Below are 26,421 nucleotides of genomic sequence, written 5' to 3' on the forward strand. Positions count from 1 at the left end.
GTCCCATTATATCCATTGTATGGGGAAAAAAACAAATCTACACAAAGGGTTGATGTGACGCCAAGAGTTTGAGTGGAATGGTTGTTTTGAATTTAAGCTAAACGTGAGCGCAGCCTCCTTCATCATGAGGTCAGGAGGTCACACCCACGTGTGCTGAGTCATCACAGTGGTCACGGTTCCTAGGCTCGCCAAGACTCAGTATTTACGGGAGAGGCCCTGAGGCCGGTACACGTTGGAGTCACCCCCGTTGCGTCCATGCCGGTTGGCTTTCTGGTCGGCAGCCAAGTCCTTCCCGGGTCGCAGAATCTCCCAGGCGTTGCTGGACATAGAGGCGCAGCAGTGGTGGTGATGCAGTGACTCAGATCAAACAGGGAATAGACAAATACAAAGGTCCACCGTATAGCCTCGTAACAGGCTGTGAGAGGTTGTTAGCGAGCACCTACGAAAGCCGGGATGGTACACGAGGGAGTGGGCTGGCCAGCACGACGTACGCCCGGCCGTCTTTGTCTCACCAATTGCGTTGTTAACAGATCACACCAGGTACTCATTTGAGGCCGAGTTGACCAAGGGGAGGCCTGGTTCAGATAATCGTCACTGGTGTTGTCGTTCAATTCGTTCAATGCATATTTAAACACCCTACTCACTGCAACACGAACATTTTACTCACTGAAACACGTTAACCCGACACACTGCACAAACACGCTGCACCATAAACACCCTACTCATTGCACCACGATCACCCTACAAGCTGCACCATGAACATCCTACAAGTTGCACCATGAACATACTACTCGCTGCACAATGAACACCATTCTCGCTGCACTATGAACACCCTACTTTCAGAGTCACGTGACTCACAAATCTTCAAACCCGGACTAGAAAATCACGAGTCTAGACCCACAAACTGACAGCCCAACTGCATAATCCACTTCTTACAACTCAACATCACTTCATCATCTTATCTCTGTGTTGAGAAAACTCACATGACCACACGATGACGTCTACTTATCGCTGTGCTGAGAACCAAACAAAGATCCCCCATATAGCCTGCCCAGACTTTTGTGGCAAGTGCTGTTCGCGATCACTTACGAAGACTGTCATAGCACACGAGGGAGTGGGGGGTCAGCACCACGCCCGGACCACCTTTGTCTCCCTGGTGGCGATATTTTACACAACGCACTAGGTACTCATTTGAGACTGAGTCGACTTAGGGGAGACCCAGGACCAGTTCAGATAATTGTCACTGGTGTTGGCCGTGAGAGGGAATCGACCTCGGGCCGCCAGGTTCGGAGAGCATTGTGCTAACCGTTGCACCACCGCTCCCCATGTGCTGAGAACACGATGTCATATTTATTCTGTGCTGACCAACTTTCCTGTAAAGTTCATCAGTAAAAACATTGTTTCTTGGTATTTATGAGAAACACCACTTATCTGCTTTGTTTAATATTGACTCAACACAAGCGACCCGTGTCCACGTCAGTAGAACGAGCAGCAGCAGTTCATGGTTGGAAAGAGCTGCAGGTTGTGATCTTCAATTCATGAAACCAACTCACTGGGTGAATTTTAAATAATGATAATTGCCTTTTTGATCCAGGAAGCTACACTGTGTTGTAGGAATATTTGTCAAGAGGGTCCTGCTGCGTTGGGTTTTTAGCTAAAGACGTTTTCAGCCATTTAATGAGGAGTTGTGTTTATTATTATTCACGCGTGAGGAAACCGGAGCACTCGAATTTCTCCAGGACAAAGAGTGGTGTAACGAATCAGCATTCTGTGGGGCAAGAATTGTGGGCGCCGCGGTGGCGAGATGTTAACCTCGCTTTGTATGCAGGAGGTCGTGGGTTAACTTAAAATCTATTTTTTATTTTACCAGGTAAGGCCCACTGAACTATATAGCTCTTTTTCAGAAGCGACCGGGCCACACATGATAACTCAACAAAGTGGCTTTTCACGTGGAAATTTATCGCAGCAATACTCTAAACGCATATGGAAGGGGGGAACCGGAAGACCCAGAGAAAACTCCACGAGACCACGGGGAGAACGTGCAAACTCCAAATATGCAGGCGTCAAGGTTAGTATCGAACTCACAAGCTCCTGTATACCAGGGGAAGTAGTTAACAACTAACCACCGCAGTATTGTAATGCGAAAGAATCGGATACCCAACGAAAACACCGTTCAGATATTTGACCCTTATGGCGGTACCCCTGGGTACCACAGTACCCCGGCTCTCGCATAATGTCCGTGATGCAGCAATTTTTAGTCTGTTGATGGTCGGCGATGCAGAAATCGACTCATCGTGACGAGCTGTACACAATGCACTATTCAAAGTTACATTTTTCGTTAACGGATTTTATCTTAAATTACATCCTGCGGTACACAGATCATACAAAACAACGGTATTTCTGTGCGATTTTTGCATATTGTTTATATTAATCTGCTTATAAAGCAATGTTATGATGTCCGATTGCATCATAGCCGCGATTTAGTGTATTCCGATGTCCTACTTCATCTTTAACTTTCTTCTGTGTCAAAATTTGTACTAAACTTAATTCTGCGAGTGAAAACAATAACAAACACATACAAAAGGAAATGTGAGCGGTACCTTAAATGGTACCACGCACTCCAGAGAAATGCAATGGCAAAGCCACATTCAAAAGGCCTCAAGCCAGAACTTCACTCACGCCTATGGCCCTAAACAATCCTGACACAGACCACCAAATCGATTTCTGCACAGTACATCCGCTCCACTGAACTTCAGCTGGGAGACCAGCACTCAAGCTTCAGCTGGCAGTCTTGTATGTATGTTGAATTTATTTTGCACCGTATATATCCAAGCGTGAACATCGGATTTTCAGGTAAAGGACTAAACACAAAAAGCAGTTCCCAAGAAATTCGTTTTCAATCTAGATTGAAGTGCATAGCTCAAGTGGCGTCCTAATATCAGAAGGAAGAGCATTCCAGATGGCCGCAGAAGTGCATCTGAAAGCGCGCGATGCGGTAACCATATTTGTTTGATTGCTAGCCAATAGCCACTGCGAGGATGACCAGAGTTTGCGGGATGGTTCATGCTCTTGACGAGATTAGCAAGGTATGGTGGTTCATTTGTCGCAAGCACTTTGTGTAATGAATGCAACCTCATGTATTCGTTTGGCAATCAGAAGCTAATGCAGATCAGCGAACTTTGGATGGACATGGTCGGATCTTGCAGTGCCCCATCATGACATGTGCCAAAGAATTATGTACACGCTGCAGCATGATACTGTTTGGTGAGGGTAGAGAGGCCTGAGCTAGAACCTCGATCCTGCCCCTTCCCTCCAGTCTCCACAAGACGCCGCTCTACGCATTGCCTCTGGCTACTGCAACTAACCTGTCTGTTTTAAATATATTGAGTTACAGGTGAGTGATGGAGAAGATGTGGTGGTAATGGGAAAGGATTGATTTACACATTAGACCTAATAAACAATATAAATATGAATAGTTTTACAATGTGTTTTGTAATAGAGTGCAATCAAAATTTTAAATTATTTTTACAAGTAGAAAGACATGTCTAACATTATTCTTTAAGATAATGGTGGCAGGTACAGGCCTTGTGAAACAAATAATATGAAATTATAGAATATTTTAGACTGGATGATTTTTTTTACAATATATGCGGTCCCATTGTTTGAGAAGGTATAGGGTGTGTTGTGTGTGATGGATGAGGCGACAATGACAGTTTGATGGTTTGAGCGACAATGGAGTAAAAACAGCAGAGCTACTGGGTGGGAGACCTGCAGCAGCAGTCCGCTCTACCGTTCCTAGACACGGGGCGGTCTCCATGGACGGGGTGGGCGCTCCGCTGGGGGAATTCGGCTCCCTGGTCGAGCAGCGCCGAGCGTCGCTCTTTGTGGATGAGTGCCACACCGATGGTGCATTAGAGGGCGGAGAAGGCTAGGGTAGTGAGTCATTCATTTAGCAGTGGAGAGACCCTGGCTGATGATGCTGATGGTGGATGAGAGGGGGAAGAAGTCTAGGAGAGTGAAGCATTCATCCAGCAGTAGATAAATATAACTAACTATATGCACACGTTCTGGAGAGTAATTTGTTTTGAATACACTCACAGATTCAAGTTTAATATAAAATCGGACATCCGAATACATTGCTCTTCATTAATATAAAAAACGGGCAAAAGAATATAGTAAACATAAAAAATGCCAGGTTAATGATAATTTGTGAGTTAATCGCTGTGAAGATTCATGTGCCAATCGATCCATGGATCGAGTGATTCCTTTGGTTAGTATAACGTCACGTGGCACACCCTCTTTTTTGATTAGCTAACATCTGCATGATAGGCGATTCAGTTGCAGTCCTTTTTGATTGTATCATAGCGTCGACAATCTTGCTTCACTGCAGGCAGATCTTGCTAAGCGAGATCCGTAGAGCATTGATTCGCTATGGCGCTCTTTGATCTAGAGACATTTTGGCGCTCCAGTTTCCTTCGTCGGGAATAATGATACTAATTAATAACACAACTCATCAATAAATGGCGGAACACTTTTTTAGATAAAAGCCAACGCAGCAGCAGCACCAGGACACACTTGACAAAGATTCCCACCAATCAGTGTGGTTTCCTGAATAAAAATGGCAATTACTGTATCATTGACTTAAAGCTTTCGTGACTGCAGGAATTCATATCGCTTGATGACGATCGCTTGTGTTGTGATCGAAACGTAGTTTTGTTTATTTTAATTTTATTAACTTGAATCTATCTACATGACTTTACCGAAAGACTCAAAGAATACTGTATCATCATTTAAATTCACCCGGTGAGTGATCCTTGGATTCATGAATTGAAAATCACAACCTGTAAGCTCTTGCCTCCCACGAACTGCTGCTGCTCGTTCTGCCTCCGTGAACACGAGCCACTCATGTAGAGTAAATATTAAACAGAGCAGATAAGTGGTGTTTGTCATAAATACAAATAATAATGTTTGTACTGATTAACTTTACAGGAAAGTGGGTCAGCACAGAGAAAATGACGATTTCGAGTCATCATGTGAGTGTTCTCACCACATGGGAAACGGTGGTGTAGTGGTTAGTGGGCTGCGCGACGAACCTGGCGACTCGAGTTCGATTCCCACTGACGGCCGACACCAGTGAAGATTGTCTGAACCAGACCTGGATGAGAGTTGGATTGGGGTCCGTCAGGGTCCCCACAGGACTTCTCTCCAACCAACTCGTGAAGAAATCCGGTCCACCCGAGCTCTTGGTGCACAGCCACTCCTCAAGCACAGTCAACTGCAAATGAAGAACCACTGACTTTTAATATTCAACACAACACAAAAACAATCACAAAACAATAAACCCCCAAGAATCACCCAACTGCGCAATAAAGTCAGGACACTTCAGGACTTGTAACTCTTCCGGCCTTGTACCAGCGCAGCGTAGAGCCTCAGTCTTCTGAGTTCTGATGCAGTGAGCCGCTTACAGCCTCAGACCCCTGGTATTTTAGGTTGCAGAAATGTGGAGGCAGAGGCGTAGCTAGGATATTTTGCGCCCGGGGACGAACTATAAAATTGGCACGCCCCCCCTGCCCCGTTTAATCACATTTTCCTATTGCATCGAATAACGAATAACAATTTAAATTTTAATGAAACATTGTATTTAAAGAAGCAAATTTATAGAAATTATATTACATGGCTCACTCAGTCACTGTCGTAGACTGGTTGACATAGTCTACAAAAGATTATTTTTTCTGGATTTCACTGTCGCAAACTGGTCAATCACGTAATCAAAATCTGTTTATTTCAATGTTTCTCTTTCAACGCTAAGAAGAGCAAGATCGCTGAGACGATCTTGTGCCATTAAAGCACGCAAATACGACAAAATAAGTTTCAATTTGCTGAACGACCGCTCACAGCTTGCAATTGAAACTGCTATTGTTAATCAAATTTGCAGTGAAATTCGCAAATTCGGAAATATGTCGTCTCCATAAAACACAATAAAAACAATAAGATCCAAAGGAGTTTCTGGTAGAACTTCATTCCATTTACTGAGCAACATTTTGCAATCTCCAATTTCTGTGAAAAGTTCGTGGCCATTGATGTCGGTGTCATAGAAATTTCCAAAATCTGTGCAATTTCGACGAATTGCATCGACATCTGTGTCGGATAGAAGAGTTTTTACGTCCAGCAGAAATCCAAATTTTGTGTTCAGGTCTTTTAGTCGTAAAAACTGTGTTGACATCTCATGTTGAAGTCGATAAAATACGCTCTTCATAACGCGCACAATTTCTTCTTCTGTTGAAAGTCCTGCATCTCTTGCCAGTTCTCCTGGAATCTTCTGACGTCGCCTAATTCTTCTGTCCACATCTATCTCCCAGGCTGTGCATCTTGTTTTGGCGTTTTCTACAGCAACTTGGCTCAAATCATCACGAAGATTGACAAATTCATGCTCCAAAAATTCAAAATCAGTTGCTGCTTCCTTGAAATTCATAGTAGCATCCTGTAAGCACTTCTGAACACGATCAATTTTTCCAAGAATGACATTCCAGAAATGTAATAAAACTATGAAGTTTAAATTTTATACGCATGCCTGTAACTGTTCTGCATCACTTCTGGTTTCAGGCGTCATAGTTACGTCCTCTGATAATTTGTCTAGCAGCCCTACTAGTTCATCCAGTCCTTCATAGATAGCTTTAACAGCTTCTGATCGTGCACTCCAGCGTGTTTCAGACCGTCGTAGTTTCCACCACCAAAAACAGGCCAGTGACTAAGGCTGAAAGACTGCGCCTGTCTGTTGTTTGGGACGTTCTTTCATGTAAGTTCTTAATAGGCGCGCGTACCAAAATGTAATTACATGACATGTAGGTTGTGTGTGGCGGGATATATAAACTTTTAGGTTGAGGTGTAGATTTGTGCAGTAGTTTCAGGCTGCCGCGCCCGCCGCAATAAGTTATAATGTAACGTTGTAAGCCTCATTTTGGCGCCCTTTTACCTTGGCGCCCGGGGACATATGTACCCCCCTGCCCCCCCGCCCTAGCTACGCCTCTGTGTGGAGGCCTGGGAGGTTCATCAACATCGGATGCTCCCTCCTTGAAAGCGCACGGCAGATGCAGGGCACGACCACCACCCAGACACCGCGATGACCGGGAGTTCCCTAACTACACCTCTGCCTTAAACAATAGAACAACCTCACCATTGGAACCTCCTTTTCCAGAAGAAAAAATATGATAATTGGTTTTTACCCTTTTATCCGGCAACAAAACTGACACCTTTTTTTTATAACCTGTTAATAATACAATTCCTAGTAGTAATAGGTTTTTACCCTTTCAACTGGTACAAAAACTGACACCTTTATATGTTTGCAGAGGCATTGGGTCTCTGTGTGTCTATGTTGTGTGTGTCTCTGTGTGTGTCTGTGTTGTCTCTCTCTGCTTGTGTGTCTGTCTGTGTGTCTCCGTGTCTGTATTTTGTCTCTCTCAATTTAGTTTTACCTGATGACGTTTGCTTGTGTTGCAATCGAAACGTCGTACTTTATTATTTAATTTATTTTATTTCTACGTGACTTTACCGAAAGAACCAAAGAGCATTTTATGTCTGTTGAAGGCGAACGATGCGGCAATCTATTCCTCTCGACGAGCTCTATACGATGCGCTAATAAAAGTTTCAAAATTTTGTGTGACCACGACAATCTTGGCAACAACAGGTGCTTGGTGAAGAACGAGAGGATTGCTGCATGCCATACGGGATCCTTTCCCTGTATATAAAGTAACAATTATACTGTCTCTCCAATCAGCAGATACATTGCTGGACATTTGGACCTTCCTGAAGTGCTGATGTTACCCTCTGCAGAGCACCTTTCAAAAGTTCTGGAGAAATACTATCTAGTGCAGCTGCTTTGCATTTGTTAAGCTTCATGACAGCATGACACACTTTCTCTGATGTAGGAATGTCTGTGTTGGTTTGACAGTCTGAATCAAAATTGCTTGCAGTTGCAGTGTCTGCCAATTCAGGACAAGCATCTGCTGGTTGGTGGTTCAGCCATGCTGCATAATGTTCAGTCCATCGTGTGAAGACTTCTTCCACCGATGAGCAAATAGAACCGTATGATTTAGTGATAGGAGCATTGTCAGTATGTTTTCCACCTCCTCTGAGACGTTTGATGACAGATAAAGCTGTCCTCATGTCATTGTGTAACAGTCCCAACTCAACTTAATCAGCCAGGGAGTTCAGATACTTCTGTTGATCATCTGTTGTTCAAATTATGAAAATTCCCTGAAGCTTGTGATGTTCCTTGGTGTAACCAGCCTGGAAGGTGGCATCAGAGAGCCAGGGTTTACAGACTGGCTTTCGGAGGCCCACCATAGCTTCAACAGCCAGTGCAATGGAGTCTCGTACATGGGACCAGGCACATTCGACATCAAAATCTTCTGGAGAGATGGTTGAGTCTGCCAAGCAAGCCTCAACTGCCCTGGATAATGTATCTGTGGTATCGAGGCTGTCCCTGAGTCTCTTGACACCATGCTGCTTAACGCCTGCATATTTCGTGGGTGTTGGGAACGGGTAACTTGTGCGACAACCAGCCTGTGGTCAATGTTAGCAGGTGCCTCTGTTCCACGGAAAACCCGGTATGACTTCAAGATGATTCTGTCCTTGGTCAAGATATGATCTATTTATTTAGTTGTGTGACCATCGTATGGGATCCAAGTTTGTCTGTGGATCTTAATTTTAGAACTTTCGTGACTACAGGAATTATTATTTGTTTCTTTCGGTTAAGTCACGTCTAAAGATAAAATAATAAATTAAATTAAATAATAGAATACGACGTTTCGATTGCAACACAAGCAATCATCATCAGGTATAATGAAATAGCGACATAAAATCTAACCAGAAAACTATAGACAGACATATTAGCAGACAGATATCACCAAGAAACATAGCGAGAGCAACACAGGTAACAGAGAGGGGTGATCGTCTCTGTGTGGTGGCCTTAAATAGACAGATGGGGGGGCGGAGGCAGAGAGAGGGAGGAGGGTTAGAGAAAAAATTAGCATATCAATGAGTGGTCAACAGACGTGGTGCCGCGAATTCGATGTCACGGCAAGCAAGCCTGAAAATCAGGAGAAGGACACACTAAAATTAAATAACCTAGTAAAATATCGAAATGTAATACAACACAGAGGGTCGGTCAACACACAATTAACGCATAGCCTGGTTGATTACGTATTTCAAAGATTGCTAAGTTAGAATTTAAGTGTGAACAATCTAAAGAGAGGACACCGGCAGAGAAAACAAGTCGCTAGAGAGAGAGAAAAAAGATAAGCTTAAAACTTCCCCGTAGAAGTGGTTCAATCTTAATTTTAGAACTTTCGTGACTGCAGGAATTATTATTTGTTTCTTTCGGTTAAGTCACGTCTAAAGATAAAATAATAAATTAAATTAAATAATAGAATACGACGTTTCGATTGCAACACAAGCAATCATCATCAGGTATAATGAAATAGCGACATAAAATCTAACCAGAAAACTATAGACAGACATATTAGCAGACAGATATCACCAAGAAACATAGCGAGAGCAACACAGGTAACAGAGAGGGGTGATCGTCTCTGTGTGGTGGCCTTAAATAGACAGAGGGGGGGGCGGAGGCAGAGAGAGGGAGGAGGGTTAGAGAAAAAATTAGCATATCAATGAGTGGTCAACAGACGTGGTGCCGCGAATTCGATGTCACGGCAAGCAAGCCTGAAAATCAGGAGAAGGACACACTAAAATTAAATAACCTAGTAAAATATCGAAATGTAATGTAATACAACACAGAGGGTCGGTCAACACACAATTAACGCATAGCCTGGTTGATTACGTATTTCAAAGATTGCTAAGTTAGAATTTAAGTGTGAACAATCTAAAGAGAGGACACAGGCAGAGAAAACAAGTCGCTAGAGAGAGAGAAAAAAAAAGATAAGCTTAAAACTTCCCCGTAGAAGTGGTTCAATCTTAATTTTAGAACTTTCGTGACTGCAGGAATTATTATTTGTTTCTTTCGGTTAAGTCACGTCTACCACACAGAGACGATCACCCCTCTCTGTTACCTGTGTTGCTCTCGCTATGTTTCTTGGTGATATCTGTCTGCTAATATGTCTGTCTATAGTTTTCTGGTTAGATTTTATGTCGCTATTTCATTATACCTGATGATGATTGCTTGTGTTGCAATCGAAACGTCGTATTCTATTATTTAATTTAATTTATTATTTTATCTTTAGACGTGACTTAACCGAAAGAAACAAATAATAATTCCTGCAGTCACGAAAGTTCATAAATTAAGATTGAACCACTTCTACGGGGAAGTTTTAAGCTTCATATTCTCAGGTTTTTTCGGTAAAGTCACGTAGGTAAAAACATTAAAATTAATGAAAGTAAAATAAAACAAAACAAAATAAAATTCACGACGTTTCGGAGGCAACACAAGTCTCCGTCATCAGGTGGGACCGTCACAGCCGAATTAGCTGCATCACTTGATCACTTGATGCAGCTAATTCGGCTGTGACGGTCCCACCTGATGACGGAGACTTGTGTTGCCTCCGAAACGTCGTGAATTTTATTTTGTTTTGTTTTATTTTACTTTCATTAATTTTAATGTTTTTACCTACGTGACTTTACCGAAAAAACCTGAGAATATGAATCATTGCAGTCACGAAAGCTTCAAATCTAGAATTAAGTTTTAAGCTTATCTTTTTTCTCTCTCTCTAGCGACTTGTTTTCTCTGCCTGTGTCCTCTCTTTAGATTGTTCACACTTAAATTCTAACTTAGCAATCTTTGAAATACGTAATCAACCAGGCTATGCGTTAATTGTGTGTTGACCGACCCTCTGTGTTGTATTACATTACATTTCGATATTTTACTAGGTTATTTAATTTTAGTGTGTCCTTCTCCTGATTTTCAGGCTTGCTTGCCGTGACATCGAATTCGCGGCACCACGTCTGTTGACCACTCATTGATATGCTAATTTTTTCTCTAACCCTCCTCCCTCTCTCTGCCTCCGCCCCCCCTCTGTCTATTTAAGGCCACCACACAGAGACGATCACCCCTCTCTGTTACCTGTGTTGCTCTCGCTATGTTTCTTGGTGATATCTGTCTGCTAATATGTCTGTCTATAGTTTTCTGGTTAGATTTTATGTCGCTATTTCATTATACCTGATGATGATTGCTTGTGTTGCAATCGAAACGTCGTATTCTATTATTTAATTTAATTTATTATTTTATCTTTAGACGTGACTTAACCGAAAGAAACAAATAATAATTGTCTGTGGATGTTTAATCTATGATACCATGAGCCGAAAACAGAAGGACAGAAGTCTGGCAGTGTTGTCGTGAAAGATTCGAAGCCGCTTCGGTTGGTGCCTGTAACGGCATTTAACTCTCCAAGGAGCATGGTTGTGTCACGTCTTGGGATAGAAAGTAGCGAGCCACTTTTTTGATCATAGAAGTGTTCTCTTTCATCAGCGCTTGACCATTCAGTTGATGAATATACAACAATGACCGATAGATATCCATGTCGATACTGTATCCTGGCCAGCAAGATTCGTAGTGAAACGGGTGTCCATGATACAAGCGATTGATTGAGAGGTAACCTGCTGATGAGTGCGACCCCACAAACGCGATGTTGACATCCGGAATGCAGGATGGTTGTACCATTAATAGTGGCTTTATCTTTTCTTGTGAGTCTTGCCTCCGTGATATCGGCGATTATGCTATTATATTTGGCCAGTTGGATTACGATTGCCTCCTGGTATCCTGTCCCGTTCATTGTGACCACATTCCAGACACCAATCCGGAATGTTGCTCGCAGCTCTGGCTTGAAATGTGTTGGTGTCCTTGCTGGCAACTCCACCGTGTCATAACCTTCACCAGTGGGGCTTTCAGCTATTCCAGTCATCCGCACATTGCCTGCTCGTTGTATGTAATGGATACGGTTTAAATTAGGTCCTGACACCCTGGTGCTGTAAAGTTTTATTTTTAAATTACACGTTTGGGTTACCGAGATTACTCTGCCCCATTGGGTCGGGGAGGCGCAGAGTGTCGTAAAAAGAACATGTTTGCCATTGACCCAGAGCGCAGCTTCTTCTGCCTAAGATGTTAGAGACGCCACTGCTGCCCGATTGCTACAACCCTTGAGGATGACACGTATCCACTTCTGCCTGTTCTGCCATTGCAGGACTTGTGCCAGAACTCCGCACCATCTATTCCCCAGGTTCTACGACGTGGACGGGCGATGGACTTTTGGAAGCATTCTATATAAGAGACGTTTTTTAGGCAGTATCAAAAGAATTAAAAATAAGAATAGGTTTTCCTCATTTTGGCAATAAAACAGGAGGTGATAAGATGTTAAAACACCAAATAAATAACTTTTGCAAAGCATTAAAACTCCAGTAACCACACGTACTTTTGGCAAACTGTATAGCTGCTCAACCCGAGCTATAAATGCTCTGATACTTGAATTGCTTTTGTACTGTTCGCCTTTTGACGTTCTCTGTCTGACACTGGCGAGACAAGGCCATAAAGAAGGCTGTCTCTGATGTAAGCCAATCAGTTTCAAAGACAATGCCCTCTATTATCAGGGCGTGTTTGTTTGCATGTTTTGCGACATGTACGTTTGGTTAATGCAGATTTCATGCCTTGCAAAAGTTATCTCTTTGGTGTATCGACATCTTAGCACCTGTTTTATTGCCATAAAAAACTATTCTTATGGAAGCATTCTGTGACAATTATATTGTCAATCTGCACTGAGTGATTGTTTTTGACTGCCAGCAGGAGCGGCACCCGTGTCTGCAGAGTAGACCCATAGACTCACACAGAAACCCACAGACTCACCACACAGTCCCAGAGTTAATATTGAACTCGGTAAATAAAGAGCACTGCTGGGAACTACGAACAATCAAAATGTTTTCTGATCGACATTACGGAAAGGTGCAGGGTCAACGCGGGATCATTGCCAAAGTCCAACACCACTGGGTGAGGGCAAAGCTATAAAGCTCACTGTGACCATCGTTTGGCCATCAGGGCTGGTTCTGCTCCTGCGATTCACTTTCTGCTTTCATCATCGTGCAAGGTGAGCATGGAACCGACGATGTCGGCCTTTACTCCACCGTTGCAGTTGTCAGCGGGGTGTCAATGCGATGCGCAATGTTTTGCTCCTCGTGTGTCTCCACCCTCCCTGCCCGCAGATCGTGTATCGCACCAACCATGCTGAAGGTCTCCATCCTCTCCGTGCTGCTCCTCTTCCTCACTCTGACCATCGTCACTGCCAATGGGAACTTTTTCTCACAGGCTGTGGGAGGTATGAGGCGCATGCCTGGGCACAGAAAGACCCATAGACTCACTACATAGAGACCCATAGAGTCACCACACACCGAAGCAAAGACTCGCCACACGTAGACTCATAGACTGACCATATATAGACCCATAGACTAACATTGAACTACAGATCCAAAGGGAGACCGATAGAATCACCACACAGATACCTGGGGCGTACAGATCGGTACATGCACACAGACCAATTGTTAATCACGGCTGGGCGCTAATGTAACCCATTATCCTAAGTCTACTCGTGCTGCAGTTGCTGTCGTTCGGTCCAGAGCTGTTCATCAACGATCATCACCACCGCCAGCCCACTGCTAAGCGATAAGAAATTAGCCACATTTACCCACCGGCTTTAACCCTCAGACGGGTGGGTAGGCACAGTTCCACGATTGGAGGGGAAAGTGCACCTAAGCACGGTACACGAGTGTGTGGGTGGCCAGCACTACGCCCGACGGTCTTTGTCTCCCTAGTGGCGATGTTTACGCATCGCACCAGGTTTTCATTCGCAGCGGAGTCGACCTTAGGGAGGCCCAACGCCTGATCAAATAATCGTCACCAGTGTTGGCCGTGAGCAGAAATTTATTTCGGGTCGCCGAGTTCTTAGAGCAGCTCGCTACCATCTACACTACCGCTCCCAACATACACACAACAACAACCGCCATTCGCCACTAAGTGGCGGTGACGTCACCACGACGCTTGTGCCAGGCCATGTGCACCTTGAGGCCACGTGAAGTGTCGAACGCCCGCTGGCAGGAGGTCACGGGGCAGACCCAGGTGCCACGGGTCGACTGACCGAGATGACCGAGATGACTGGCTGATGCACCACCTGTGCCCCCTACTGTACCAACTTGCTGTGCTTTAGCCACCCGGCGCTCCGCTCGTTGTTGTGAGCGTCGCTCCTCCGCCCTCCGTTGTTGTTGGAGGGCGACTGCCTCCAACTGCCCAGTAGCGTCCTTCACGAGCCTCCTCCACTGAGGCCGATCTTGACACCGCTGGTACCAGTCATCGGCAAGTCCACTCAGCTCCACGTCCTCCTGTACCACATCACTCCATCTCTTCTCTAGCCCGTGCCGCGCCCGTTTAGCCCCCTCGATCCGGCCGAACAAAAGCTGTTTAGGCATGAGGTGGCTGGGCATGCGGGCTACATGACCCAGCCAACGCAGCCTTGCCTGCCGGAGGAGCTCACTGATGGGACTTTGCCCAGATCTTTCAAGGACTTGTGAGCTCCTCACACAATCCAGCCTGGTTAAACCCAGGATGGATCGTAGGCAGGCCAGCCTAAATGTTTCCAACCGGCGAAGATGCTCCACTAGGGGGGTCCACGTTTCGCAAGCGTAGAAAAGGGAGGGAATGACCGTGGCCGAGAAGACCTGAAGCTTCGTGCGGAGCGACAGACCAGGTAGCTTCCACACAACGTTACGCAACCGATGAAAAGATATTGCCGCTCGACTGATTCGGAGTGAGACCTCTGCTGATAAACTGGAGCCGGTCATAAGCACACTGCCCAGGTATGGGAAACTCTCCACTCTCTCCACAACTGCCCCATCACCAATTGGGAGTTGTGGGGGTGGAGTGTCCGATGGTACAAAATACCCAGGCAGGTGCTTAGTTTTGGTGGGGCTGATGGTAAGGCCCCACCTCTTAGTGGCACGCTCCAGTCTCAGCAGCAGCGTCTCCAACTCCTCTTCTGAATGAGCAGCTATTACCAAATCATCGGCATACATAACGTGGTTGACCAATAGGGAGCCATCCCTTGATCGCACCCGGGCGTCGATCAGCCTCCCATTATATCTGTACCAAATGGAAATTCCCCCGGTACAGCTATTGAAGGCTTCACGAACTACGCAGTCGAAATAGATGTTAAATAATGTGGGAGCCAGAGGACATCCCTGTCGCACCCCAATGTGTACAGGGAAAGGCTCCGACTCCCGGCCACGTAGTTTTACCCGGGCCCGCTCACCATCATGAAGGTCCTTAATGATCGTGAGCAGAGGGTCAGGGACTCCGAAAGCACGAAGAACAACCCAGAGCCCAGTCCTACTGATGGTATCATAGGCCTTGACCAGGTCAATAAAGCAGAGATGTAGGTCTTTTTGGAATTCCCTACACCTCTGCTGTAGCAGACGGACAGAAAATATGGCATCTGTGCAGGACCGCCCTTTCCTGAAACCGCATTGGGGCTCCGCAAGCCTCTCCTCAGCGTGCCTAGCAAGGCGATGTTGAATAATCCTTGCCAGGACCTTACCCGGCACACACACACATACACACACACATAACTTTGCTGAATCAATACAGAGCCAGTACTACATGGAGATTGTTTCCCACGGTCACCAATGTGCATAATTCTATATATCCAAGCGTCGTCGTGTGAGTTACGATCTGATTGTTGCATTTGCATCAATGATGTAGCGAAGCCCATAGTCCCCATCGGCCATTCTCCAGCAACTGGCTTTGTTTTTTCCTCTGTGCTTTTACCTCCTACAGGTACCAGAGATATGGTGAGAGCCTACCAGGACATGAGGGAGGCCAACTACATAGGAGCGGACAAATACTTCCACGCTCGTGGGAACTACGAAGCAGCCCAAAGAGGGCCGGGTGGGCGTTTTGCTGCGGCCGTGATTAGGTGAGTAATGCGACCACCATGGAGCCTCACGGCATCCCGAGTGAGAGTCTTCATTACGAGGAGGGTCCTGCGATAGGATTAGTCTAACTATCTGTATATATGTATGTTGCATTTTTTTCATCCGTACTTAGCCAACCTTGCTAATCGGAGGTGCGGGGGAAGGACAATAAACTTAACACAAAAAGCAGTTCTATAGAAATTAGTTTTCTTTATAACTCAAAAATTAGCTGTCTAGTGGGGTAGGAGAAACCAGGAGAGTAATTCCTCATTTTATGCTTTCCTGAAAAGTGTTCACGGACAACACCAGTGACGATGATCTAAATCGGCCCCGGGCCTCCACCTGCAATGTGTAAATGTCGCCACTGGGGAGACAAAGGCGGCCGGGCTTGCGTGGTGCTGGCCAGCCCACCCCTTCGTGTATCATCCCGCCCTTAATAGGTACTCGCTAACAACCTGTTTGATCTGAGTCACTGCATCACCACCATTGTTGCACCTCTGTGTCCAGCGACGCCCGGGAGTTTCTGCGACCCGGGAAGGACTCGGCTGCCGATCAGGAAGCCAACCGGCATGGACGCAACGGGGGTGACCCCAACGTGTACCGGCCTGAGGGGCTTCCTTCGAAATACTGAGCCCTGGCGAGCCTCGGAGCCGTGACCACTGTGACGATTCAACACACGTGGGTGTGACCTCGTGTATTTGTGGTGATAAAGGCTGCGCTCACGTTTAGCTCGGATTTTAAAACCAATGATTCAACTCGCACTCTGGGAGTTACTTAAAGCCTGTGTGTGGTTTTCTCTCCATAACATGTATATTTAGCAAATTGTATTAATTATTGATAATTATAATTATCATTCACAATCGTTTGTCAATTTACGGGATTTAGGACTTCCTCCACAGCGTCAGTCACGGAGGTTGTCTGACCGTACTTAATCATGCCGGTTAGCACCGATTGCTAAAGGGGTGACTAGGATCAAGTCTCCACGGTGGAGAGATGTTAACATCACCTGGTATACAAGAGGTCCTGGTTTCGATCCCGACCCTGATGCCTGTATATTTGGAGTTGGTATGTCTCTGTCCCCGTGGTCACGTAGATTTTTCTCCGGGTCCTCTGGTTTGTCCCTCCACATTTAGAAACATGTGTTAGGAGTATTTGGCTGCTATACATTTCCACATGATAAGCCACTTGGTTGAACTCTCATCTGTAACCAGGTCGCTTCTGAAAAAGAGCTTAATAGCTCAGTGGGCCTTACCTTGTAAAATACCAATTAAGTTTATATAAGATGCCACTTACTGCTGGGACGGTCATGATACGGCTGTACCACGATGTATTGTATGGTCATAAATATATATCGTGATATGCAAAGTATCCGTGCCTGCTTACTTTTTCTGAAACATTTCATTTCCTGCCAAACTATTTCTAAAATAAGGGTGATTGGACATCGAAATAATGATAATAATTATACTGTGTTATCAGAATCATACATAAGCATTTATAATAATTAAGACTTGCATAAAGCCTATGTATAGCGAACTGCATTGACGAACTTTAAAGAGATTTTAGTCTCATTGCAAGTAGAGTAATGCAGAAGATAATACAATATTAGATGTCCAGGCAGACCTCACCAGACATTTGTGGAAAATGCCGTGTTGGGTAAAACCGCGTTCAAACCTCATGGGTAAAATTGGGTTGCGTTCCTGGATACGAAATAATCACCGCCTCCCTATTTGTTTAACTAATTCTGCCAGATTTCTTCCTTGTTATTGTACTTAAGGATGCTACGCCACTCTCAATTCAATGTGTGTGTGTACACTCTTAATTTTTTTGTTCACCTCAATACAAACCTCCATCTCCATTACTCTGCCCACACCACGGCACTCGCCCATCGCTCGCCCCTTACACTGTCACTTGAACGTTCATGATCAGCCATCCAAGTGTCCATCTGACTGACATCCTCGCCGACTGAACAGTTAGATGCAAGCAGCAATGTCTGAACGTTTGCATTGTGCCATAGTACGTGAGTGTTGACGATTTGCCATCCAGGCGTCCGTCTGAATCACGTCCTCAACGAGTGGACAGCTAGTTGCATGCTGTAATGTATAACCGTTTGCGTTGTGTCCTTGTGCGTGTTAAGTGTTACATTATCTCACAAAAACACATACATGGTAAATAAATCGTTCTCACAGCCGAAACATTCAACTTTACAACGGATGCAGCACTCTCGCGGCACGACGTTGTCAAATCAGAGATGAGAAGCTCAGCAGCGTCAAACTGCGTACAGCCGAAACATCAACCCCGTATAGAGCCGAAACACGATAAAGCGGTTAAGGGCAAGGTTTTCCTGTATCGCAAAAATTGTCGTGGAATAAAATTGCAGAATTATTAAATATATGTATGGTAGTAGCTTTCAATACGTGAATATAAATCATTAAAGGGGCTGCTTGCTGAAACGTTTTGAACATCCTTTATTCCCAATATAATCATACAAGAATAGCATTTGCATTTAGCAATTAACACCATCATATCCACATATTATAATCAAATATCAGAATCACAGAGTAAATTAATATTTAAAAGCTTAAATATTACCAGGTTCAGAAATCATGCGTTTGTATGATGCATTCGTACAATATTTCCTTTTTAGTTAGACCACATTGCAGTTTTTTTGGTCAAAATTATTGTCAAGAACCCTCCACCACCCTGCGAGATGATCACGTTGACAAAGATATAATGTACGCGTGCCAATGTAGTGTTCAAGTTCTGGCCGATCTAAAGCTCCACGCTTGAGCGTTTTCTCGTGCGGACTCGACACCGGCTGGCGATGCTTCACTCGGACTGCGTTGGACTTCATCAGGCAGCGATTTCACCACAAACCTGGTGCGCTGCTCATCTCCCGCTCCGCTTCCGTATCTGCCGTGACACAACCTACTGCCACAGCGTGGAGCATTGCCATTACCTTTGTCGTTTGCCTCTGCTGCTTTTTAATATGGTAATTGTTGTTTCAAACAACTTGAAATAAATCCATTTCAAATGCATTCAATGGCCCTACGTTGCAATTAAACATGTTTTTTTTACATTTTCATCCAATATGAGGGGCTCCTTATTTAGCGAATGATGTAAACTATGGATCTACGTGTAACAAAACAATACGTGGGACTTACACATTATACCAAAAAAATCATTTTAAACTTTCATGTTGAGAAATAGACCTACAACCCTTTAGTGCTCTATCTTCAAGCAAAACAATGGGAATGTGTTATAGCAACAAATTGGTAATTTACAGTACTCGAGACTCGCAATGTACTGCTGGTTATAGCTGCATTGAACACGTGGGCACACGCACGGATGCACGCACGGGTTACACGTGTACGTAACCGCACACTGAAATCTCAATCTTCATGTCAATCATCTCTATTAACGCAGACAGCCTTAATTGCGTAGCGCATCACGTGGGACGTGTAATGTGAATGCTTACAGTCATTCATCGCTTTTATGAACGCATCTGTAACGTGAGGCGATGATTTACCGTAGTTGGTGAATGTGATCACGTAGTATTACGGCTCTATCAGACTGTGTCTGTTCACTTTGTCGGATGTATTGAACTATTGCTCATTGACAATGTAACAATTATATCTTAAAACATCTCAAATAAACGTATATTCATAACCCTTTAACGATATCCTGCCTATTATGTAAATCCCACCCGATCTAATGCAATTTATGTAGTTGACCACTGCTGCGTGGTGAGGTAACTGCTCAGAGTGGGGGCGGAATATAGACCACGATGACACTGAGATGTGAGATGGCTGCGATACACGAACAGTGATTGTCTTGTGGTAAAGTAAAACAAAACCCCCTTAATTAGAAATGCGTGCGTAGTATGAGGTGTGGGTGAGCTGTGATCGGCGAAACTCGCACGAGTACAGCAGGTGACAATGACTCATGGAGCAGCAGCCTGAGCACCTTGCTCGCGATTGGTGGACCTTGCACGCGTGGAGAGACTCGTCTCACAAGCAGGCGGTTAATTGCACGTTTACCATTGGTCGATGACTTTTGCATGCTTTTCAAATCAAGCAGCCGATTGTCTGGAGCCGTGTGCAGAGGACGAATCTAAAGCAAGTCGGTAGGCAGCCAGGCGTGATGGCTTACACTGGAAATGCGCTCCCATTGGCTAGGGGTGGAAAGGAGAGCTCAGAGCCCAGAAAAGGAATGGCACCCGGTGACAACCGGCCACTACCGGCAGTGCAGACGAGCTCCATCAGCAGCATCAGTCGTTACAGCAGAAGTGGGGACTGAAGGCGAGCAGAGACTACTCAACAGCCCACTGAGGACTGCCAAGATTTACGCCGAGTAAAATCCTACACTGCACGATGTAGTGTGGTAGAGCCCGTGAATACGTTGTACACCTGAAGAGAGCTGTAGTGTTGCGGTTTAGCGCACTGCGCTACGAACCCGATAACCCGAGTTCTATTCTTGCTCATAGCCAACTGCAATGATGAATAATCTGAACCGGTCCTGGGCCTCCCCTAGGTCGACTCGGCCTCAAGTGAGTACCTGGTGAGATGTGTAAACGTCACCACTGGGGAGACAAAGGCGGTGTTGGCCACACATCCCTTCGTGTGCAGTGTCGGCCTTCATAAGTGCTCGTTAATAGCACTTGCCCCAAGAGTCTGTTTCGGCTAACTGGGAGGGGGGGGGGGGGTCCTTTTCAGTTGTATGGACTTCCTGTGTGGGTTAGAGTGGACGTCAGGAGCAGAGTCAAGGCGGGAGTATGGGCAAGGTCAGGTCAAGGGCAGAAGAGGAGTGGGTTGGGACCAAGTGCATGGAGCAGAGGGACGCCCTCGGCGCTACCCTGCGGCAAGGAGAAGGTGCCACCAAACAACACCTAAATTGTGGAAGAGAACCTTTTCGCTGTGGGTGAAGCATCAGTGGACTGCAATGGTGGATGTTGTGCACTGTGGGTGTTGTTGAGTTGTCGCGGTGTCCGGCATGGAGTGGGATGTGGTGGTGGTGGTGTGGGGCGCCACCTGGTGGACTGTGGAGGTGGCAGGTGATGCCCACCTGGTGAGTTCACAAGCGATTGGGTCTGGTTTGAGGGTAGCAGTGGGACTTGGGGCTCCACATTGAACTCCAGCAGCCAAAAGTATAACCAAGGGTGGGGATTAAAATAGCGAGTGTGCGAAACGTGAATTGTTTTCATCAGATGGTGGGAGTTTTCCCCATATCTTGAAGGTAATCATAAACAACACCCTTTCGTGACTGATGTGACGCTGATTCAAGATGTGTGTGAAATCGGGAATGCACTACCTTACCCCCGTGGCAAGCGCTGCATGTGGCCCGTCTACAGAATAAAGACAAACCACCGCAACCGAGGGCTATCGCTGTGTCCCTGCACTTCCACTTATCGCACACGTGACACACGGCTCGCCAAATGACGTCACATTGGCGCGAGCAACAGATTATTACCTCAGTTACTTTTTTAAAATGTTACCGATTTAAAATAAAATTATCTGAATTAATGGTTTGTACTTTTTAATTTTATGGCCACTGGAAAAAATTGGTCCACACCACATGTAACCGAGCAGTATGCAATATACATTTTTTTTTAAAGATTGTAAAATATTTAATTTAGATTTTGATCAATATACCATTCATTTTAAGTGTTATGTTCAATCGGCAATTACTGACTTGATTAACTTCAAATTTAGGTGACCAATTTAAGGTAAATTCGTTGATGAATTGCCCCACATTCTCTTCCGTACCCCATGATGTGGTTTGCTCTGTGTAGTTATACTTGATGATAGGCTTCTAGGCCAGAGGTTTCTTTAATGAAGGCTACGAATTTCCGAACCCTTGCGAAGGCGCGTAGATCTATTCCGTTGGGCTCACACCGCGCCAGACGATTGCCAATTCCAGCCACGTACCACAGGCCATCCACACCTTGACACATCAGGATTTGGGGTGACATATCCTAAAACACAGAAGCAGGGGTTAACATTAACATATATACACAGAGTCGTCCCTCGTCCTATATGTGCAATTTCGCGATCACTTAACATATGTCAGGGAATACATTCCATATACGTTCTGTTAAATTCGCAATTACGGAATTTTGAAAAGTTAAATTCTACATTGTGGGGGTTTGGGGGGGGGGGAGTGAGCAAGGCACGTAAGGAGTATGTCTAAGCATGCATTTCTTTCTGTACTGATTTTCCACGACTTGTTGAGTATTATGAGTATTTTGTCCTAAAATTCTCGATGTTCCATTAAATATATGCTTTAACAATTTTTTTTGCATTTTGAAGTGTGTTTTTGTTAAATTATTTGGGCCTAGGGCCAATTTTTTTTCCGCAGATAAGCATCTCCAATTATATAATGGAAGTCTATGGGAATATAGCGCTTGATATCTTGAATTCCGACGAACGGACTTGTCAGGAACACATCTGTTCCTTGTATCGTTAGATGCCTGGAGTTAAACGTTGTAGCTGGATGTTCAGATGAAATATGTAAAAAAACATAAATTACTGAACATTTAGACCAATGAGAGTGGGAAGACATATCAGTATGCATTCATCAGTCAATGCGAACAACAATTGACACAAATATTATACTGTGCAGGAATATAAGCATGTCATGAAATTATAAGTAAAGTATACTATTTGATCAATATAAAATACAATTCAGAATAGAATGACGAAGATACGAAGTACAACAGGCTGCAGACATAGAAAACCTCGGTTTATATGTTTTGTTTAATAATATATTACCAACAACGGAGATGCAGTGAGATGAAAGAAAGACCGAGACAACAGAAATGAGATGTAGATAGAGATGTGTGATTAGAGACAAGGTTGGATATTATAGTGAAATTATAAATATTGTCGAGACTGAGATGTACTGAGATATGAGGGATATTTCGTTTTAGAAGACTGATGATGGATACTCAGTTTAACACGTAGGCTTTCGCGACCAATATGCATAATAAAGGTTTTGGGGTTAGATCAGGTAAGTATAAATGTGTTGGAACTCTCCACCACCCGACAAAGCCAGTAAGGTTTGTCACTAAAACAAAACGTGCCAATTAGTTACTGCTTCAGCCCACCGGTGTGTTGGAGAGTAAATCCACAACATTTACAATTTGAATACGACGTTTCGCTGGTAATTGCATTCATCATTATCGGGAGATTTGCCATGATAGTGAAGCAATCCACCTGCTTCCGGTCTTGAATAGAGTAAGATGACGTCATCACTGTGACCCCATCAGGTGCAGATATCAAAGGCAGAGGGGGTGTTATTGTAATTATATAATAGATTAGTAATCAGTTCATTAGCATGTCTTTCCTCTATAAGGAATGTAGTTGTAAGATGCATTACTTAATAATACGCTCCCAGGCCGCACTAAGCCTGTAGCTATGAGAGAGGTTACAAATATTTGTATTCCTTCATTTTCAATGGATTCTCGAATTCGTCTCGGGTAGTAATAATTAGTTTTATACAATACTTCAACGTTATCAAAATCAATTGCGAGTCCTTGTTGGCAAGCATGCTTTGCAACTGTCAATAGTTGTGTTTGAGAGTACTGTATTTAATATTTCTTTGGTGTTCTTTTAGTCTTACGCTAATGCTATGTCCCTTCTGTCCAATATAGCATCTGCCACATAAGCAATTAATCCGATACACACCTTCCGTTGATAACCTAGGAAATTCATCTTTAGCACAAGATACTAGTTTTTTTATTTTGTGTACCGTGCCAAATCTTACTCTGATTTTTAGTTTTTTCAAAACTCTAGACAATTTGTCAGTTACTCTCGCAATATATTGTATTTTAATTGTTGTAATAACCTGATCGCTTTCAGCAGTATTGCTATTCGATCTTGATTTGGCATTCAATGCTTGATTGTAGCCATTTAATCGTAGTGCTTCTTTAACATGTTTGATTTCTCTCCTCAGACTTTCACCATCTGACACTGTTTTAGCCCGATGTATGAGCGCCTTAATGAGAGAGGATTTCTGTGCGGGGTGATGATGCGAATCTGCATTTAGATAGGCATCAGTGTGCATTTCCTTTTGGTAAAAGCTGTGAGGTTTTTTTACCATTTAGGTCGCATCCAAGCAAAATATCCAGGAATAGAAGTGTTTTATTCACCTCCATTTCCATGGTGAACTGGATGGCTGGGTTTGCGAATTTAGATGATTTAGAAATTAATTAAGTGTATCTTTACTATGTGGCCAGACAACCAAAGTATCATCCGCATATCTCAACCAAAAACATGGTTTTAGTGTACTTGAAGCAAGTGAATAAGTATAAATTGCACGCAAGTAAGTGTTGTTGTGTTTAATTTAGAATCAATCAGTAAATACAAGCATTTTGAAGCACTCCGTTTGCTCAAAGATGTTGTTTCTGATATCCATAATAGGTGAAGGGAAGGAAAGCAAATTCTTTGAAGAAAAGATCACGATCTTCGGGTTTTTGGAGATTTAGGAGCAATTTTGATATTGAATGAAGTCGAAATGATGTTAGAAATTGTCTCACTTCGTTTGTAGAATTGTCCCAGACCAGCATGAGAGTGTCATCAGCAAAGATATTTAAGTCTGAGTGATTTACGTTTAATCCAATATTGTTTTAAGTATAAGGAACAGAATTGAACCTAGCTGAAAACTTGCAGAACACCCTTTGCTATTTTAATAATTGTGGACGAGATGTCATCACTATGGACCTTTTTGAGAACGGTCTGATAGGTAACTGTTTAACCAGTTTATTGTACTGTCTTAGAAACTTAGTTGATCTATTGTATAAAAATAGGGTTTATCCTTTCTGGCAATAAAACAAGAGGTGTTAAGATGTTCAAACACCAAACAGAAACCTTTTGCAAGGAATCATGTCTGCATTAACCACACATACTTGTGTGAACATGTTCGCCTTTTGGAATTCTCTGGTCTAACACTGGTTGAAACTACACCCTAAAGACTTATGATGAACATCCCGCACTTATGAAAGAATCGCCAAAAAAGTGATTAATTTTAGCCACCCGACTTGCGAACATTCGGTCGTACTTATGAAAAAATCGCGGAACTGTTTTATTCAGCGGAGCGATCCTGCACAAGCTGCAATGAATCCCAGCATCCATCGTGATGCACAACAAAAGTGTACCGTTCGACTCAAGGTAAGTGAAAATAAAAACGTTATCATTTCCATGTAAAATGTTTCTTCTTATTTATGAGTTTAACAATGCTTCCACTTTTTTATTGAACCATGACACGTTTTATAAAACTTGATCGTTCGCAAGTCGAGGACTGCCCGTGCATCGCAACGCTTACCCCGCATTGTTCGGACTGGGTGCAGATCATCCGACTGGTGATGCCGCTGTTGTTGAACTGGAAAGACTTGCACTCGTTCGTGTCGATGATGCTGTAGGGTGAACTTTGTCTACCTGAAGCTAAAAAATGGAACCAGCACATTACATAGACACGTGGTTAATATAGTAAATACATATTTTTATACTGTATATATGTGTAATGCGGGCGTAAACGGCTTCGCGGATATGACGTCATGGGGGGAGGAGTTAGGTCACGTGGGTGAGAGGGGTGAGGTCTTAAGGGAGAGACGGAGGAGTGTGGGAGACGGAGTTAGAGTGAGGCCACGCAGGGCGGAGGTCGAGGAGTGGCGAGATCGCCACACACACGGGGGAGTAAGACTTGGCACCGTCGGCCAGCGGTGACCAAGCGCGGAGGAACGACGGGCAGCAGTGGAGCTGCAGTAAGAGCAGCGATGGAGCTGCAGTGAGCGCAGCCGGAGGACTGCACAAGGGGTCTGCAGCGGAGCTGCAGAGGTGTGGAGGCTACGGGAGCGAGGGCAGCTACGGAGCTGCCAAGGGGAGAGCTCTGAGCGAGGGCCGTGCGGGAAAAGTGTAAGAACCCGAATAAAGGACGACGGAGACAGAACCAGGATCGAGTCCCTTATTACATATGTACAACGTCATTAAAGCAAACTACAGCTCACAATGCTGTAGAATGTGTAATGCTCCGTTGGTCACTAATCTTAATATGTTATCTTTATATAGCAGCACCTGCACACAAGATGCTTTACGACAATCATAATAATGTACGTAAGATGAAACTGGTTTAAATAAAGAGTGGGGTTGTTATTAGTGGTGGTGTAGTTATGATGACAGGAGGGAGTGGTTAAGGAGGGGTAGTTTTACGGGTTGGGCAGTGATAGGGGTAGGTGATGGGTTAGTGATAGGGATAGTGAAAGGGTTTGGAGTAGTGACAGGGGTAGTAATAGCGGTTGGTTTAGTGATAGGGGTTGAGATAGGGGTTGGAGTAGTGATAGGGGTTGGGGTAGTGATAGGGGTTGAGATAGGGGTTGGAGTAGTGATAGGGGTTGGGGTAGTGATAGAGGTTGGGTTAGTGATAGGGGTTGGTGATGGGTTAGTGATAGGGATAGTGAAAGGGTTTGGAGTA

General features: G+C 44.3%; 2 protein-coding genes across 3 annotated transcripts in view; one reads left to right on the forward strand and one right to left on the reverse strand.

The window, feature by feature from the left end:
• Positions 1-26,421, reverse strand: part of LOC144735516 (scavenger receptor cysteine-rich domain-containing protein DMBT1-like) — a 376,933-nt gene that overhangs the window by 156,266 nt on the left and 194,246 nt on the right. Inside the window, exons 27-28 of one of the 2 annotated variants that reach the window (XM_078617916.1) lie at positions 25,276-25,394; positions 18,406-21,928 (exon numbers count right to left, since the gene is read on the reverse strand). In XM_078617916.1, the coding sequence (XP_078474042.1) occupies positions 21,746-21,928; positions 25,276-25,394 (302 nt within the window). In that variant the 3' untranslated portion in view covers positions 18,406-21,745. Of the gene's footprint in view, positions 1-18,405; positions 21,929-25,275; positions 25,395-26,421 lie in introns of those variants that run through there. The other variant, XM_078617915.1, reaches the window with a different exon arrangement.
• LOC144735518 (serum amyloid A protein-like) lies at positions 12,951-17,325 on the forward strand. Its single transcript, XM_078617917.1, has 4 exons — positions 12,951-13,085; positions 13,201-13,313; positions 15,821-15,959; positions 16,465-17,325. Exons 2-4 carry the CDS (start codon positions 13,220-13,222, stop codon positions 16,586-16,588), a joined length of 357 nt encoding a protein of 118 aa, XP_078474043.1. The 5' UTR covers positions 12,951-13,085; positions 13,201-13,219; the 3' UTR covers positions 16,589-17,325.

This window comes from Lampetra planeri, chromosome 55 (assembly GCF_965212315.1).
Source record: "Lampetra planeri chromosome 55, kcLamPlan1.2.h2, whole genome shotgun sequence".
NCBI classification, from domain to species: Eukaryota; Metazoa; Chordata; class Hyperoartia; order Petromyzontiformes; family Petromyzontidae; genus Lampetra; species Lampetra planeri.